This window comes from Schistocerca gregaria, chromosome X, assembly GCF_023897955.1.
Source record: "Schistocerca gregaria isolate iqSchGreg1 chromosome X, iqSchGreg1.2, whole genome shotgun sequence".
NCBI classification, from domain to species: Eukaryota; Metazoa; Arthropoda; class Insecta; order Orthoptera; family Acrididae; genus Schistocerca; species Schistocerca gregaria.
In genome coordinates this window covers 750,588,554-750,606,276 of record NC_064931.1, presented here as the reverse complement: position 1 = coordinate 750,606,276, position 17,723 = coordinate 750,588,554, and the positions used below count along the sequence as shown (strand labels likewise).

The 17,723-nt window shown below is 37.8% G+C and overlaps 1 protein-coding gene across 2 annotated transcripts in view; it reads right to left on the bottom strand.

The window, feature by feature from the left end:
• Positions 1–867: 867 nt before the first annotated feature.
• The window catches only part of LOC126299428 (uncharacterized), a 296,023-nt gene continuing 279,167 nt past the window's right edge, over positions 868–17,723 (bottom strand). The window contains exons 19-24 of one of the 2 annotated variants that reach the window (XM_049991327.1): positions 11,188–11,309; positions 9,007–9,129; positions 8,612–8,774; positions 8,153–8,415; positions 5,755–6,240; positions 868–4,536 (exon numbers count right to left, since the gene is read on the bottom strand). In XM_049991327.1, coding sequence (XP_049847284.1) covers positions 3,883–4,536; positions 5,755–6,240; positions 8,153–8,415; positions 8,612–8,774; positions 9,007–9,129; positions 11,188–11,309 — 1,811 coding nt within the window. In that variant the 3' untranslated portion in view covers positions 868–3,882. The remainder of the gene's footprint in view (positions 4,537–5,754; positions 6,241–8,152; positions 8,416–8,611; positions 8,775–9,006; positions 9,130–11,187; positions 11,310–17,723) is intronic. The other variant, XM_049991328.1, reaches the window with a different exon arrangement.

The following is a 17,723-nucleotide window of genomic DNA, read 5'->3' as shown; positions in this document are numbered from 1 at the left end:
TCTGCCTTCCTAAAACTAGTATTATGTTGGTGTTTCACTTTAAATCACTCTGTATGCAGACTCACAAATATGTAAATGTATGTCACTGTGCCCAGTAAATGTTCAGCCATTGGGTAATCAAGAAATAATGGGCCTTTCTGCCTATTTATGCACAATATGTTACTTTTTTTGTGCTGAGGGTTAACAACCAGTCCCTGCACCAAGCATTGATCTTCTGCAGATCTTCCCTGAATTTCACTACAGTTTCACAGAATTGTGACTTTTCTGTACACAACAGGCTCATGAAGGTTCTGACATTATTCACATGGACATTTATATACAATGTAAACAGTAATGGTACTAAAACTACCTTGGGGTACCTTTAAACCACTTTTCTGTGTGAAGATTATGATATGCAGTGTTCTGTTTGGTAGGAAATGTTTCATCAAATCACAAAAGTGATCTAAAATTCCATACACTCTGTTTTGTTCTTTAGGTAGCAAGTCTGGAACTTTATCTAGTACTTTCCAGAAATTAAGGAACATCACATCAACCTGACTGTTAGTGTCTACAATCAATCATGAGGAAAAAACCTTATCTTTCACTCAAATGTATTGTTCTGCTATGTACAGGAGTGTGTGGGAATCCATAGAGCCAAGTTGGCAGTTGTAGCAGCCAAAAAAGCCTGCTGGGAACAGAATGCACCATTCCTTTGCACACTGCTTCTTGCTGTTGTGAATGTTATACGTCTGTGGGAGCAGAAATAGCTGAAGGTGTAAGACAAGCAGTAGTTGATGACTTCAGCTGTGAAAGTGTCATGTTTCCCAACTTACACTGGTATGGGCTATATTATTTCAATAAGATCTTCCAAAGGAATTAAAAAACAAGTCTCTGTGCCAGTAACTTCAGTACATATTTTATTAATAATGCATCTTCATTTGTTCTGACTGCCAATGATACTGAGATATTACAATATTTGTAAGTAATGTTGATTTAGTCAAATTAAATTATGTAAGTTCACAACTTTTACAGATAAGTATCAAAGTGAAAGAAATCGACAACATCCAAGAAACAACCCTTTCCCAACAGATGGGATTTATACATCACCATTTTTAAAAGTTATCACAACTTTGGTACAAAAGAAGGCTTAATAACTACACAATTTTAAAGCTATTGTTTCAGTAGTATATCAACAATGATAAACCATCTGTACACCTGATGAACAGGATTATTTGTAACTCTGTTTTCATAATAATGTATCTTTTACAGATATTTTTCTTTGACACAGGTTGTGCTAACAAACAAACAAACAAACACACACACACACACACACACACACACACACACACACACACACAATTATTACATACTATTACATACATATTGGGCAAAAACGTATTCTTACAAAGTAAAAAAAGTGTGTGTGTTATCACACACACACACACACACACACACACAGACATATAAATAGACAATGAGAAATTAATGACTAGTTTTATCAAACATTTTGAATTATGTTAAAATGCAAAGTATAGTTGAATATTTTAATTGTACAGAAAAGTAATAACTTCCAGTATAAATAGCTTTCTTAATAAAAAAATACAAGAAAAGTCTGGTAAATATTGTCATTGTTATCTTCATCCTCTTGAAATAAAAAACACTAAAAATATCAAATAAACTGACAATTTATAACTACAAGTAGTGAATGATTTGTACTTTTAAGACTTATTCTAGGTTATAGTGAAGAACTGTTAAACTGAAAAGTTATGTACACCATTGGTATTTCGTGGAATGAATAAATAGAAAAGCTTCATATTTTTGTTGAACTGTAAATCAGTCACAGCGTAAAATTAATATAAGTTTAAAACTGATTGAAATGGCATAGCAGAAAATACTGTAGACAGTCACTGAAGACTATTCTGACCTAAATGTTCTATAATGTCCACACTTTTTTCTTAATATGTATACTTTTTCTGAGTACCAGTAAATAAAACTTTTGTAAAATTAACTAATATAGATATAGCAAGAGCAGGCATTGCCTGCAGGGGGAGCAACTGTTAAAACTAAGTACTTGAAAACAGCCAGAAGTCACACTTTGTATTTTTTTTTATAAGTAATAACTTTTTATAAATAATAAAATATACGAAGTGTGACTTGTGGCTGTTTTCAAGAATTTAATATAGATACCACACATAATTGTAAGTCATGCATATGGAATTCATTATAGGTGCCATAACAGTTTTTATTCAAGGGTTTGTATTGGGAGGTGGAGAGTGTAGAGAGAGAGAGAGAGAGAGAGAGAGAGAGAGAGAGAGAGATTACCTAAAAATTGTCAATTGGTACATAAGGTTAGTTTCGGTACAGGGAGGGAGTGTGGCGGGAGAGATTACCTAAAAATTGTCAACTGGTATGTATGGTTAGTTTCGGTACAGATATTATGTCAGAGTTGTCAGATTAAGAAAGTAAAAATCTTGTCTCAACTAGATCATCTGTTCTTATTAAATTAAACTAAACTGTATTTCTACTGTGGCAAGGCAGGACACCTACTGCTTGAAAAAATAGTGTAAAGAGAACTTTCTGGAATGCTTGCCACACAGTCAACTATTTTGTTAAGGTAGAGATACAGTCTGTTTCTTTCCACTAGACAATACTTGGAGAGATATGGAGGGAGGTTTTATCCATCTGATAATTCCAACATAATGAAGGGAGGCCATTCTCAATTTTCTAGGAGAAGTGTTGAGTCTGTCTGGAAATAATGTGAACTGGAATAATGTTAAACAAGCTTGTGATGATCTTCACCTATAGACTGGTATGCCTTGAGCCCTTCTTTCTTTCAGCTAATACTGGAATCTGAAAACTTCTTGCTGTGCTACGTGTGAAAGCAGTGTGACAATTTCCCTACTGGTAGTTATGCTGATTAAGTGTTTGTATATGGCTGCCATAAACACTCCAAGAAAACACAGATAAATCTGTTATAAAACTTTACTACTAGGCTAAGACAGATGTTTGAAGGCTATAACAACATTGATGGTGTAACTATATCTATGAGCCTAAATAGTTATTTCACCAAACCAAAAATTTAAATGCAATTGTTGAGCAATTTAAAGTGGAATAATAAACCAAAAAGTTAATGATACATGCTGGAAAAGAAATTCTGATTTCTAGAGAAAGCATTATATAGAAGAAGTAAGAAAAGGTGTGTTCAGTCTTATATATTTTACATCTTTTAAACTGGCAAGCACTTTAGAAGCTTCTGTTTAACAATGAAGAATCATCATGTAATTTTCTCTAGCTGATAAATGAAATTATCAGTTCCTAAAAGTCATCAGTTCTCTCAGAAACAATGAAAAATGAATATATTTAAAAGCTGACGAAGTATTTTTTTGTTGAAATACTGTGCAGTACTGATTTTGATAGTTTTCTGCTATCTATATCGACACAAATTGGAACAGTTTCTTTAGCAATAACCACCTCTCATGACAGTGAAAAACTCCATGTGGAATCTACATACTTTAATTACAATTGCATTAAAAACCTCAACTCTTTAATTACATAGGGAATCATTTCTGCTTCATAAAAAATGTATATTGTTACTACAGATGTTCTTCATTCTCAGTGCTCTTCCTTTTGTGCTGCCATGATGTAAAGTATTATTTATTATGCTCACTTTTTTGTCTTTCTGACTAATGTAATAACAAAAAGTAAAAACCAAAATTTACACTGTACACACAATTGGTCATTGTTAGAAACTAGCAAACTTGCTGCGAAGCAGCAAAATACATGTAGTTTATGTGTTGATTTATTTATGGTACATACAAGCTATATATCAACTAACAGACAGAAATGAGTATCTTATTCTTGATCTACAAGTTTCACTCTAAGCTAGTTATGCTAATTCTTGTGCTATGGAGAAAAGACCCTCAAACTTCGTAACAGTGTGGCAAGCACACTAGCCAGACTCTCTGCTCTGTGTAGCAGTAAAGTTTCTGGGACTTCAGTCATTCCTAAAGCAGATGAGACTGTTTCATTGAACATTTCTGTAACATCTCTAATTTTTACAATAAGATTCCTTGTCTGCAAAGGTGAAGTTGTATGCACAGTCACATCTGAAGCAAGATCAGTCAGCCGTCGTAGGTGGTACAGGCAGTTGGCCAGATTTTCTGTTAGATCCTTCCCAGAAGCATCTGTTGCACTTTTAACAAAAAGTTTTGATGCTGTAACCAACTGCCGTGCTTCGTTTGTGAGTAACTCCTTAGCTGCCTGAAACCTTGCTTCATCCATGCAGGCTCCACCTCCTGCAGCTTGTGCTTTTGAGCACTGTTCTATGACTTCATCCAGCCGCTCTAGTAATCCAACTAATGTTGCATTTGATTTACTGAAGAGTAATTCTCTCATCTGTGGCATATTCCCAGCATTTGATATAATATGGCCATTCCTAAGATATGGAGTGGGAAAATAAGACCTGGGGGTTGTTACCAAAGAATTGTCTGAATGTTCACACCGCACCGCCTTAATAATAGGCACAGGACTGTGTTGTGAAGTCTTCTTTGGTGTGTCCTAAAACATAAAATGGACTGAAGTCAATCATTACAATATGTTTCATACATTTGTAATATTCTAACAGTATTACTGCACGCATGTTTTGATTTGGGCAGTCAAATTAATTTTTATCAAAAGGAGAATTAAATTGTTAAACTGGTAAGATTGTAAGGAGACAGAAAGGGTTGACAGTACTCCAGTAGGTGAAATTTCAATACTGCCCATAAACAAATTAAAAACAGGTAAAAAAATTCCTAGCTTTTGGAATTGCAGGGTCCTTTATCAGGGAATTTTTGGGAAGGATATGCAACCGACTCATGGAGCCTCCTCTGGTCTGATTGGTACATTAACATTTAAGGCAAAAACAAACATTTATGAGAATAGAATTTGAAGAAAAATAATGACATATACAAGAGTTAAACAGACAACCAGAAAATTGTTATGTTGCAAGCAACAGAAGCTAAAAATTTGATATAAAAATGATTTTCATAATTATTACTGAGAGAGAAATATTACTGTTGCACATCATTTTCAAATTAATTTTAATATTAGATGGTAAAATCATGAGAGGTAGTAGGAAATATGCAGTAGGCTGCTACAAGATATCTTTATTGGAAAGGCTTTCAAGATAGCACCCCTGTGACAGTCGTTTCAGGTATTTTTTGTTAGGGCACCAAGTAGTGCAGTTTAAACCTTCTATGCAGAACACACAAAGGCTTTGAGAAACATCTATTACCTCCTCCTGTTTGATGCAGTTTGATAAAGACTGTGTGAAGGAGGAGGTTTCTTGTTAATTAGTTCTTTGTTTCACTAAGTACCTGCAGAAAATGATTGTCAAAGATTCCAAACAATTTTATGCTCATACTTAATGCTTAGGCACTGTACAACATCATTATTATAAATGGGACTGAATATGGAATTCAGCATTTAGTTGATGTTATTTACAGCAATTAGTAGCTATGTATAAAAAATGTCTAGAATAGAAATTGGACACAAAAATTATAACCAGTTCACTTTTAGTTACTTTTTCTCTGAAATTTAAATTTTGTAGTATACCCAAAGAATGGTTCTGCTAGCAATTGGGAAGAAAGGAAGAGAAATAGAAACAGAGAAAGAAACAGTATTTAAAAGAAAGCTAAAAATATTAATATTTTAATACACACAGGAAAGCAGTTTATAACAAAAGGGCAGTAAAACATTCTATTCTTCCAACATAAATACCAAAATTATACAAACCTGGCAGAGTACAGGTGTGGGTGAAAGCTTTTTGTGAGGTAACCATGCATTCTGGGGAGGCTTGTGGTTGGGACTGTCATTTCGAGGAGGCAGCAGTGGTGGAGGACTCTCTTCTCTTTGTAGATCCCGATTTGTTAATGAGTTTAGTTCTGGTGGGATACTTGGCTGCTTCAAATGATCAACAGATTTTGGCGGTCTTGCAGGTGGTTTGGACATATCATGGCCATTTCTTGGTGGTGGTCGAATAGTATCTTCTGTGTTTGCATTCTTTTGTGGACTTGCTTTCTTTTTTCCACAACAAGAGAAACTCTTGCAATTTATAGTGGCATATTCAATTGTTCTCATACCCTTTTTGGATGCATCAATGAAATTTGAGGAATCAGTATGCTGTGTCATTGTTAGAAAATCTTTTTCACGAGTCTTTTCATCTGATGGTTGTCCCTCATTGGGAATTTCATTCTGATATTTCAAAATTGGTTTATCATCCTGAAAATTCAAAAGCCAATATACTATTTTGACATGCACTAAAAGCTGCATGGCCTTACAGAACATAAAGCTGCATATTTTTTGAACATTCAAACAAGTATTACAGCTAAAATATTCAGTTCATATTCGTGAATTATAAGTTTCTTTATAGTACTGTGTTTACTGAATCACAGACTTCCAAGCATTAACAAATTGTAAAACAAAGCTGAAAGAATGATATCAGGATTAATGCACCAGCAAACCTGCTTAAGATAAATGTGTGCACTCTCTCTAGTGCATGCACACAACTCACTTTCACACTCTACGAATCTCCCTCCCATCCCCACACCCCTCCCCCCTCTCTGCTTAAGTTCATGCTCAAAATAACAAAACTATTTATACTAAAGAGATTATAGAACAATAAAACCTTTTGTATTAATTTTTTGACTGTTACTGTTCCTGAAACTACTACTACTACTACTACTACTACTACTACTACTAGTAATAATAATAACAATAATAATTACAGCTGTTAACTTATAAGAATGTGGGAGAGCAGGAGGGAGGGAGCAGACAAGCAGTAGCAATATGTAGTGTATCACATGCTGCACGAACTCATCAGCTAATACTATTAGTTGCCAATATTATCTGCCACGTATTATTCTAAATTTACATACAAGATTTAACCTTGATCTTCATGTTGTGCATGTATGTTGATGTATATTTAGCTACTGTGGGTGAAATAGCTCCATTGTGGGTGGAATACAGGGAAAACAACAAATTTAATGTGAACAACTAAGAGAAACAACTTTGTGTGTGTGAGTGTGTGTGTGTGTGTGTGTGTGTATTGGCTTGATGGGAGATTCAGATGCAGGAACTGCATGGCTGACGTCCTTCTGTATCCTTCCCCAATCCAATGGTATCATTCCCCAAATCAATCAACCAACCAACCAAAGTATTCTTTGTCTTGTGCAGAATGCATAATGCAATAGTGTATCTGTTTTAGAAACCCCTGGCAGACATGCAAATGGAAGACATGGACGTATTGATGTGTATAGTAACACCCATGTCTGACAAGGGTCTGTGTGTGGCAGGGACGGCGATCATATCACAGACCAGTCACTCAAAATTCTGTTGGGGGCCAATATGAGAATGCCCAGTTGCTAGCTTGATCTCAGTTTTTCTTTTGCTGACTGCTGTACTCCAACTTGACCTAAACAAAGTGAACTAACACTGCCACTTCTGTTTACTTGGACTGGATTGGACTTCTGGTTGAAGAGTGATTGCAATCCTTTCCGATTTACAGCATGACTAGAATGATGGGTCTGTTATCTGCTTTCTTTAACCTGGTGTAATATTTCAATATAGAACTTTTATTTAATGAATGTGTGGTTTCCACTACCATAATATTTATTTGGAACTGGGTGTAACATTATAATATACACATGCACACCTAAGTACTCATGCCTGGATCTACATTTATTTAAATTGGGGACTATTATTGTTTGATTTTGTTGACTAATGGAGAATTTAATCTGTTGTTACAGAATGCTAAATTTGTGTTCAATAAAGGTTTGTTGAACCTAAAGAGAGGTTACAATATCTGCCTTATCAGCCACAAACTGCACTAACATGGCAACTACAAATATATTGCAGATGTTCTATATTACAAACAAGCATGCCACTTGTTCTAAATGGAATATATATGCAACTTTATTAAACAGACTACATGTTCAAATATCTTGGGATTGCATTTACTGCCATTAATATTCATGTACAAGCATAAGGAGATGGCACTATGTGGGAAAATTTTTATTTTTTTTAATGGAGGTTTCTATCATTGTAAGAGGTTCACATAAAAAAAATATTTAATGACAGAGAATTGTGCATCTGTATCTACAGATTGAACTCTTGACAGCTGTTTGTTACTTACCTTCATCAAAGTAGTGGGTATGTCATTGCCATTTACAGGAGGTGGTGGTATGATGAAAGACATTATTTCTTCAGGAGTGAGTTCAGTAGATCCAGTAGCCTGGTGACTTGGGGGTGGGACTGTCACTGAGGCCAGAAAAGCTTCCAAATCCAAATTTAAATCTAGGTCTGGAAGCAACTCTTCATTCTGTCCAGAATGTATGGTATCTGACACACTGGAGTTCGAAAGCACTTCTATGCTTCCTTCTTTATTTGAGTAATCACCTGAAACAATTATCGTGATTGAATTTTGCTGAGAAACTTTAAAATTTTTTTGAAGGTATGCATTGTGTTTTTGAAAGGAACACACTTATATAATTGACAACAGCATAAAAACTTTGTAAAACTTAAGAATATATGAAGTTCATGTGATTAAAAAAGTACAGGCTGATTTCTTTCAGTAGACAACTATTAAACTTACCAAGAAAAGAATCATTGTGGGTCCGTAGATTTGAACACTTGTTTCTGTTGTTTATTCTTTGTTCTCTTATTTGTAATTCTGTTTCAAGTGGTGAATGATCAGCAAATGGAGTTGGTGGAAGGCTCAGATGTGGTAATAATGTATTAGCTCCCTCATGTGTAAGCTGTGGGGTAAATGTAAAAATTAGTTCATTTGTGTAATATACCATTAGCTTTGCACTCTCAGGCATTACACAGTTTTGCAGGAGCTGCAATACAACACACACACACACACACACACACACACACACACACACAGAGAGAGAGAGAGAGAGAGAGAGAGAGAGAGAGAGAGAGAGAGAGAGAGTAGTCTTTATGTTAATATACAAATAATTTTAAAATAGAATTAATGTTTACCTCATCTGGTGTAATTGGTGGTGGTATCATTGTTAGGTCAATAATATCAGGATCCAGGTATAATGTACCTTCTGCAAAATTGTATGGGAGAGTATTGTCTTCTTGCAAGCGTTTAAGTAAATCCTGCAGAAAAGGACACATGAAAATCAGTCTACAAAATGTTTGAGACATTCAGAAATATTAGTACTGAAGTACTGTAATAATGAAATAAAATAACTATAAGCAATTTCTTACAGAAGGAAAGAGAAATGTTGTAAAGATACAAGGGATATTTCATAATACCATGTCTGCAAGTACATCATTATTAAACTCACAGTGTGACTTTATGCTTCTTAATTGGGGTTAGTAGGAGCAGAGGGATCAGAAGAAGTTGGCTGATATTGACTAGTTTCTGCCCAGAGCCAACTTCTGTTAGGAAACAATACTAATTCACAGTAGCACTGTATAGTAATATTTTGCATACAAAATGAATATTTCTCTTGGTAGCATAATGTGCACCATTTTGAAACTTACTGGAAAATTAAAACAGTCTTCTACAACTCAAGGAACATGTACTCTCACTCAGTAATGTTGTTATTAGCAAATATTGAGCTAGACTCATCTACACTAAAATGATAAATATTTGATATTACCAAACCTATATCCAATGACTGGGTGCAGTCATGCCAGTAAGATCTGTAGTAATGATGAATTCATTTATCACATTGCACATAAATGATGACAATACAAATAATTTCAAAACTAAATTTCTTCAAGCAGCAATCAGCATAATTGTTCTTTGTATCTGATAAATTATGCTTTTAATGTTTTCAAAATATTCTGTTAGACAGACCCCTCAGAACATGAGGTACAACAAAGTGCTTCAGATCATTTAGCAAGTTAATTAGCACCTCTCATGGCTCTGTACATGTAACATAACTTAATACACCTCAAGGGGGTGCTGGAAGCAGATATAAGTAGTCCCTGCCTCCCAAATACATGAGCTGGCAGAACATAAATCAGATTTTTGCCTGTATATTTGCAAAATTAGAGGTGATACATGGAAGTAACGATGGCTTAAATGCTCTTATAGATTTAAAACTGAAATCTTGTAGTTACAAATTACAAAATTACAAATGGCTAAAACTGTGTGATGTACTGGGACTTGAACTTTACCTTTTACAGGCAATGCTCTTATAGACTGTGTAGTTTAATATGACATTTCATTAGGGATTGCCAGGGTACATTCTTAGACTCTTTGAGAAATGGAAGATATTCACATGACTAGAGAGAGAAAAAAACTATTATTTTAAGTCTATTGAACTAGCTAGAGTGAAGCAAAACACTGTTGCTACGCTTCTGTTTATGCAGAGCCAAGAACATACACAGGAGTTGCACCTCCTGTGTGCATGAGTGATGAAAGAAAGTAGTCATTTGCTGTGGTGGACATGTTATTCCTTGCAGTTGCTGATGGAAGGTTTTATGGTGGACTGCAAGGAATAACCAAAGAGCCTGCATTAGCAATGAATGTCATTTAAAATGTAATGCATTGAACTTACACTATCGTATATGAAACAGAGATGAGGAGGAGACTGGTGCTCATTGTAAAATACATCGTATTGATCGTTAATTTGACAGTATATGGTAGAAAGTATGGAAATCTGTTTAGGGACACTTTACATTGTTTGAGGAGAGAAATGAGCTTGTTTTCCAGCTAATTCATAAAATCTTTGGAGAAGAGGAACTGAGAACAGTGATTATTAACTGGGACTGAATAGCATGACCAGCTCAACAAGATAAATTTATGGGCAACTGTAGTATCCATAAGATATTAACAAACAAATCAGATCTACAAAACTTATGCTATTCCAGGAGGACATATGTAGCTCGTAGGTTCAATGCCTCCCTCTGAGCATTAGGCACATGCAACTAAGCTAGCCAGGCACAACCTACAACCCGATTTTACAGCTTCACTTTGGTGAGTACCCCTCTCCTACATTACACACTTCTCAGAAGCTCTCTAGTATAACTTTCTTGGCCAGATCTCCTGGAAGAAAGGTACATGTGAGAGATTTTCATTTCTTACTGATGTGCTCAAGTTGCACAATATCTGATCAATAATTACTTCAGTATTTATATTTACATTTAAACTGAGACACATGCTTAGTACAACAATTAAAATCCTTAAAATCTTTAACTTACCTGAACACTGTGGTCACTTGTATGAAACCCTATAGGTAACAGGTTATCTGGACTGTGCAGTCCAAAACTTGATCCGCTGGCTGTCAAAACAGAGTTGGAATGATAACCTAAATGCTCCTTGCCTATAAAGAAAAAGAAATCCTTATCTAAAGGACGGTGGTGAAGGCAGAAGGAGAGAGATACTAATGAGTCTGATGAGAAATTGTTTGTTTGCTAATTTCATGTTATCAATAAAGAATCTAATTCTTAAATTTAACAACTGTAGAAAGTATTTCAATGAAAAAAGTAAATTCCATCATATCTGATAATTTCGTATGTGACCCATAAACACACATTTATAAGTTGATCATCAATCTTCCTCTGCCCATAAGAAGTAAGAAGATACCTGACATCAGACAAACTATTATGGGGCATGCTGATCATAAAAGTTTATTCTAGAAGTTCTTAAAACCACAAACTGCAAATAATTTTAGCAACATTTGCAAAAATCAAAGAACTGAAATAAATTCTCACCTTGAAGCACATTTTTGTTTTAGCCATGTTGGTTATTTATGACTGTTTGTAATATAATTCTTCCCCTTCTAGTTTTTCTTCAGACTAACACTACAATTCGGACCAAACAACTCTCAAATTTTTATTAATAAATTGTCTGTTTGGGACTGTATTATTAAATAAATTACCTTTTTAATTGTGATTGCTGAATAGTTACTACTAAAATCATGTATAAAATTATTAAATTAATTAAGCTGAAAAGTTTGGTTAAATTTTGCAAGAATCGGAAAATAATTAGTCCACAGCCTGAAAGACTGAAGCATTTTAGCTGCTGATAGGTGTACATAAACCATGTTGTAAGTAACTACAATAGGATATCGTAAAAAGAATATGGACCACAGTTCGAGCTTTATGTCTGTGATATTATCTGGCCAACAGGATTTGAGTATCTCACTGAATGTGCCATGTGTGGAGTTAGGTTATGCATCCAAGTGAACTTAAATGCAGTAAGAATTTGTGACCACCCTAGGCATGTTTTCTGTCGGGATGACTCACTGGACAGCATGGCGCTGAAAAAGAATATGGTTGTAGGGATAATAAAAATTCAAGCATTAGATCAGAGATAACATATGCCTAAAAGTAGAATTGCTATAACCCTGTACTCAACACCTGGATATGTGCTACGGCTCCAAGTCACCAGCGCGCTACATTTAAAACAGTCCGCCAATGACAATTCCACAGGTCGGCCATCAGAGGCTGCCAGTGGTGGATCACAAGTCTAATGTGGATGGCATGCCCTCCTCTATATAAAGACAGTGTAGCCGGCACTCTCTCTCAAACTGTGTTCTACTACTTATTGTACCATTAATCTTTGTCATGTATTTGAATGTGGATAAATAAACTTTTGTTGTTGGCAACAAGTGTCATGCTCACTTCCATGTGCTCAGTCTATTTAACTGTTTGTCAGTTGTCATGTCAATGGAAGCAGTGATCAAATCTGTCTTGAGCAGCAGCAGGCTCTTATGGTTGCTATCATGAATTTTTTGGCTACATTGACTATGCAGGCTTCTACACCATCAGCATACCTGCCACCTTTTCTCCCTTATGATGATATGGCCGAAGACTGGGAGGCTTATGAGAAGCAGCTTCGGCAACACTTCCTAACTTTTGGTATCACGGATATAAACATGTGTAAGGCTTTGTTCCTTTCTTCCTTTTTTAGTTTTCCCCTTGAATCTACTAGCTGTTGTGCCACATAGCCTCACTCCAGGAACTGGCATCACTTTCATCCCATGGAATGTGTAAGTTGTCCAGTTATTGTTGTAAGTAAATAAATATCATTGCAGTCTGTGTCAAGTTCTATTGTCAGAAACAGACCCACCAGTCCAACTAGGCTTTGACAGCTGAACTCCATGACCTCAGTTGCAAATGTCAGTTTGTTACTGTTACTCATCATGATTCCTAAGCAGATTTTATGGTCCATGATGCCAGCATTCGGTTGCCTTCTGACAAGGAGGTATATCAATGTGCACTGCAGCACAAGAATCCATCCTCAGCAGAAGGGTTAAATAGTGCTCAGTCTTTCGAAATGTCTTGTGTTGCTAGTGATCAAATTGAGGCTTGGTGTGACACTGCCCCAGTGGCTCCTGTTCCTGATCATTGAGTGTCAGTTGTTGAGTGGAGGACCACGTGGTAGCCATACAAACACAACCTCTGCACTGCATTGAACAGTGACATGGCAAACAATAATCACAGCAATGGCAGAGCTCCCATCTTGCCCATACTGTTTCGTGAAACATGTCAGGGAAACTTGCAACATCTGTAGTAAAAAGGGGCAAGTAGTGTCTGGGTGTCATTCCCAGTCCTCTCCTGCAGATATGGACATGGTTGTTGGCTGTGTCTCCAGTGCTTACAAATAATAAGAAACTGTTTATTGAAGTGTGAGTGATGGAAAGAGTACTCCAACTACAAGTGGGCATGGGTGCAGCACTGACGTTGCTGAACTCGCAAACTTTTGTGGACTTAGGATTTCTGGCATTGTCTCTGGTTACTTGACATTTGGTGAGCTATAACATGCAGCATTTCCCAATTTTGGGGCACTTTACAGCTGTGTATAAATCTGTGGTTCATTCCTTGACTTTTCTGGTAGTGGATGATGCTGCCACTGACAATTTGTTAGGTCTGAATACTTTCGATGCTTTTGGTTTTTCAATTGTGGATGTGGTGCACCTCATTTCTGATCAGGTACCTTATGAGTAATTAGATTCTCTGTGTTCTGAGTTGTCATCTCTTTATTCAGATGGGCTAGGTTTTGCCACTAACATTATGGCCCACCTTACCCTGAAACCTAATGTCCAGCTGTGCTTTTTCCATGTGCACCCTATTCCAGTGGCCTTGCATGATCACGTGAAATCAAAATTCGACAGGCTCATGTTGTTGGTAGTCATAGAGCTTATTACATCAAGTGAGTTGTCTACCACCCTCATGATTGTTAAAAAAGCAAATGATCAGCTTCACCTCTGTGGTAACTTTAAAGTTTCCATTAATGCTCAATCTATCATTGACACCTGCCCTTTGTCCTATCAGGATGACTTATTGGCCAAACTCACTAGTGACCAGTTTTTCTCTAAAACTGATTTATCTGAAGCCTATTTACAGGTTCCTGTGGATGGGGGATTTGAAAAGGCTCATTAACAGACCCTTTGGGTTTTACCAATATCAGCATCTCCCATTCAGTGTGATTTTTCAGCATATTTTTGGAACAACTGATGGTGTCAATTTCAGGGTGCATCAACTATCTTGATGACATTACTGTAATGGGCGCATCCATGGAAGAGCATTATGCACCTAGTTACTAAGGGGTTAAAGTGCAACTTGGCCAAGTCACAATTTTTTCAACCATCCATTGTGTATTCATGGTTTTTAGGTATTCTGGGGATGTTGTAAAGCCTTTATGTCATCATTTAACTACTACCACAGCCCTGCCTTGCTCTTATGATGTCAAAGGAACTCCAAGCATTTTCACAGAAAATTGCCTACTATCAAAAATTAATTCTGGGTGCAAACATGATGGCCCATCCTATCCATGAATTGCTCCACAAGGACATTCTTTTTTGGTGGATGCTGGCCTACAAGTACATGTTCATACTTTTGAAATCTAAATTGCATTCTGCTTCTTGTTCGGCTATCTTCCATCCTGGCCACCATCTAATTTTGGCTACAGACGCCTCTCAGTATGGCTTTGGGGCTGTTCTTGCACATTGGTGAGAGGGTGGTTCTGAACATCTGATAGCTTATGCATAAAAAAAACTTAACTCTGCTCAGCAGCACAACCTTCAAGTTGAATAGGAAGCACTTGGTTCTTGTATACTCCCTCAAGAAGTTTGATGTATTCTTGTACGGGTCTAAGTTCCATGTCATTACAAACCACAAGCCCTTCGGTTAGTTGTTTAATCCTACTGCTTTGTTCCCTGACAAAGCAATATATCACGTCCAGTGTTGGGCCTTGTATTGCTACAAATATGAAATAAATTTTTAGTGGTACCACACAGCACACCAATGGTGATGCGCTGTACCTGCGCTGTACCGGATCCTACTTTTGATCAGGATGAGCTACTTTGTTTTTACTCAGATGTTGAAGTGCAACATTAAGTGAAAGGGATTCCTATTATAGGCTCCCATATCACAGCTGCTGTTGCTGCCAATCCAGTTTTGTGTGCCTCTGAGCAGGGATTCTGATCCATTATGTAACTATTTGCCACCCTTCAGTGGGATGTGCTTCAGCTCCTATGTCTAGACATTGGGGGTTCTCTTGTACCAAGTCTTTGGCCGACAGACATGTTTTAGCTCAAATGGAAAGATTTAGGTGTTCTTTTTCCCACGTGACATTCGAGAGTGGGATGGTAGAGAAGTTGTGTGAAAATGGTTCGGTGAACCCTCTGACTGGTACTTAAGTGTAAATTGCAGAGTAACCATGTAGATGTAGATGTAGATGTAGATGTAGAACACTGACAGTGACATTGGGTCTCAGAGTTGTGGCCTACTCTCAGTGTGCTATGCAACAGACAGTGCCACAGGCAATGCTCTCTCCTTGGCCTGCACAGCAGTGTTCATTGTAACACATCAATGTTGATTTTGCAGGATCATTCTTCAGTTCTTATTGGTTGTTGGTTGTCTATCCTTTCTCAAAATTTCCATAGTTATCCAATGTCCTTCAATGTTAGCCATGGCTATGGTTCAGGTCCTCTCAAAGCTTTTTCCAATTGACGGATTGCCTTATATGCTTGTGACAGATAATGATATGCAGTGCCTCAGATCTTCTGTGACTTCTGTGCACATCACATCAAGGCATTCACCATGTAACTGCTCCTCCTTCCCACCCCAATCTAATGGTGAGGCAGAACATCCTGTCTGCATATTCAAGGTTCAAATGAAGAAGTACATCATGGACTCTTCCACAGCTGATGCCTTGACATGCTATTTGAGTTCCTACAGGTTTATGCCCGTGGGGAATAGGAGTCTGGCTCGGATGCTCCATGGTCATTAGCCACGCACCCTGCTGCACTTGTTCATGCTACACCACCAATGTCCAATGACACGGCCCTCTTCGCGCTTCTGGCTCTGCGATCTGGGTATGGGGTTTGGCCGCCAACTGAAGCAGATTCCGGTTACAGTCTATGGATGCCTTGGCCACCACTTCTGTATTGTGTGCACCAGTGAGGGGTTGGTGGTTCACCACCACAATCAGCTGCATCCTCACACAATGGCAAGGGTCGTGAGTCCAACACTGCTGCCTTTGTCTCCTCCCTCAGTACCTGTCCTGGCATCACGGGACATCTCTGCTGCGGAGAAGGATCCATCCTACTTGTGGATGTTGCCATCTCCTGTCTGTCCTTCAGGATCTGGTGCCCTGATGCATGCTGCTGGCTCTTCCCATGATGCCACTTGCACTTCCACCGCCAGCTGGGCTGGCGCCGTCAGGTCCTTTGTCACTGTTTTACTCAGTGCCCCCACCCAAGGGGCCAACAATTTCACCATTGGCACAATTCCACTATGTTGATGGCCAAGACATTGAGTTACTGCCAACCCCATGATGGCTGGTCCACCTTTATGGTATTTCATGTGGAGGCAGTCACCACACTTGTCTGTAGACATGCCATTTCTGCCCCTACTCACCACTTCCAGGCCAGAATCTTCTTCCCCTGCCACTGTCATAACCTGTGGCATCTGCTGCAGAGGCCTTGGATGTATAACCAGTTGCCCTAACACCAACATCAGAGGGACTGCCCTTTCCCAAAGAGTGCAGAGGTGCTATAACCCTGTATGAAACATCTGGATACACACCATGGCATCAGGCTGCCTGCACGTTACACTTCAAATAGTCTGCCAACAGCAGCTGTGTGGGCTAGCCACCAGAGGTGACCTGTGATGGGTCACAAGACTAGTACCACTTTTTCATACGTGCACCTATGTCTACAGTCAGCAATGGTCTTGTGATATGGAAATGTTAGGAAAGCACCAAACACAAACATTACTTTTATACACACAAGAAATAAGCTCACACGCACTGCCAGACACTTACAGGGTTTTTCAAAAATGACCGGTATATTTGAAACGGCAATACAAACTAAACGAGCAGCGATAGAAATACACCGTTTGTTGCAATATGCTTGGGACAACAGTACATTTTCAGGCAGACAAACTTTCGAAATTACAGTAGTTACAATTGTCAACAACAGATGCCGCTGCGGTCTGGGAAACTCTATAGTACGATATTTTCCACATATCCACCATGTGTAGCAATAATATGGCGTAGTCTCTGAATGAAATTACCCGAAACCTTTGACAATGTGTCTGGCGCAATGGCTTCACATGCAGATGAGATGTACTGCTTCAGCTGTTCAATTGTTTCTGGATTCTGGCGGTACACCTGGTCTTTCAAGTGTCCCCACAGAAAGAAGTCACAGGGGTTCATGTCTGGCGAATAGGGAGGCCAATGCACGCCACCTCCTGTATGTTTCGGATAGCCTAAAGCAATCACACGA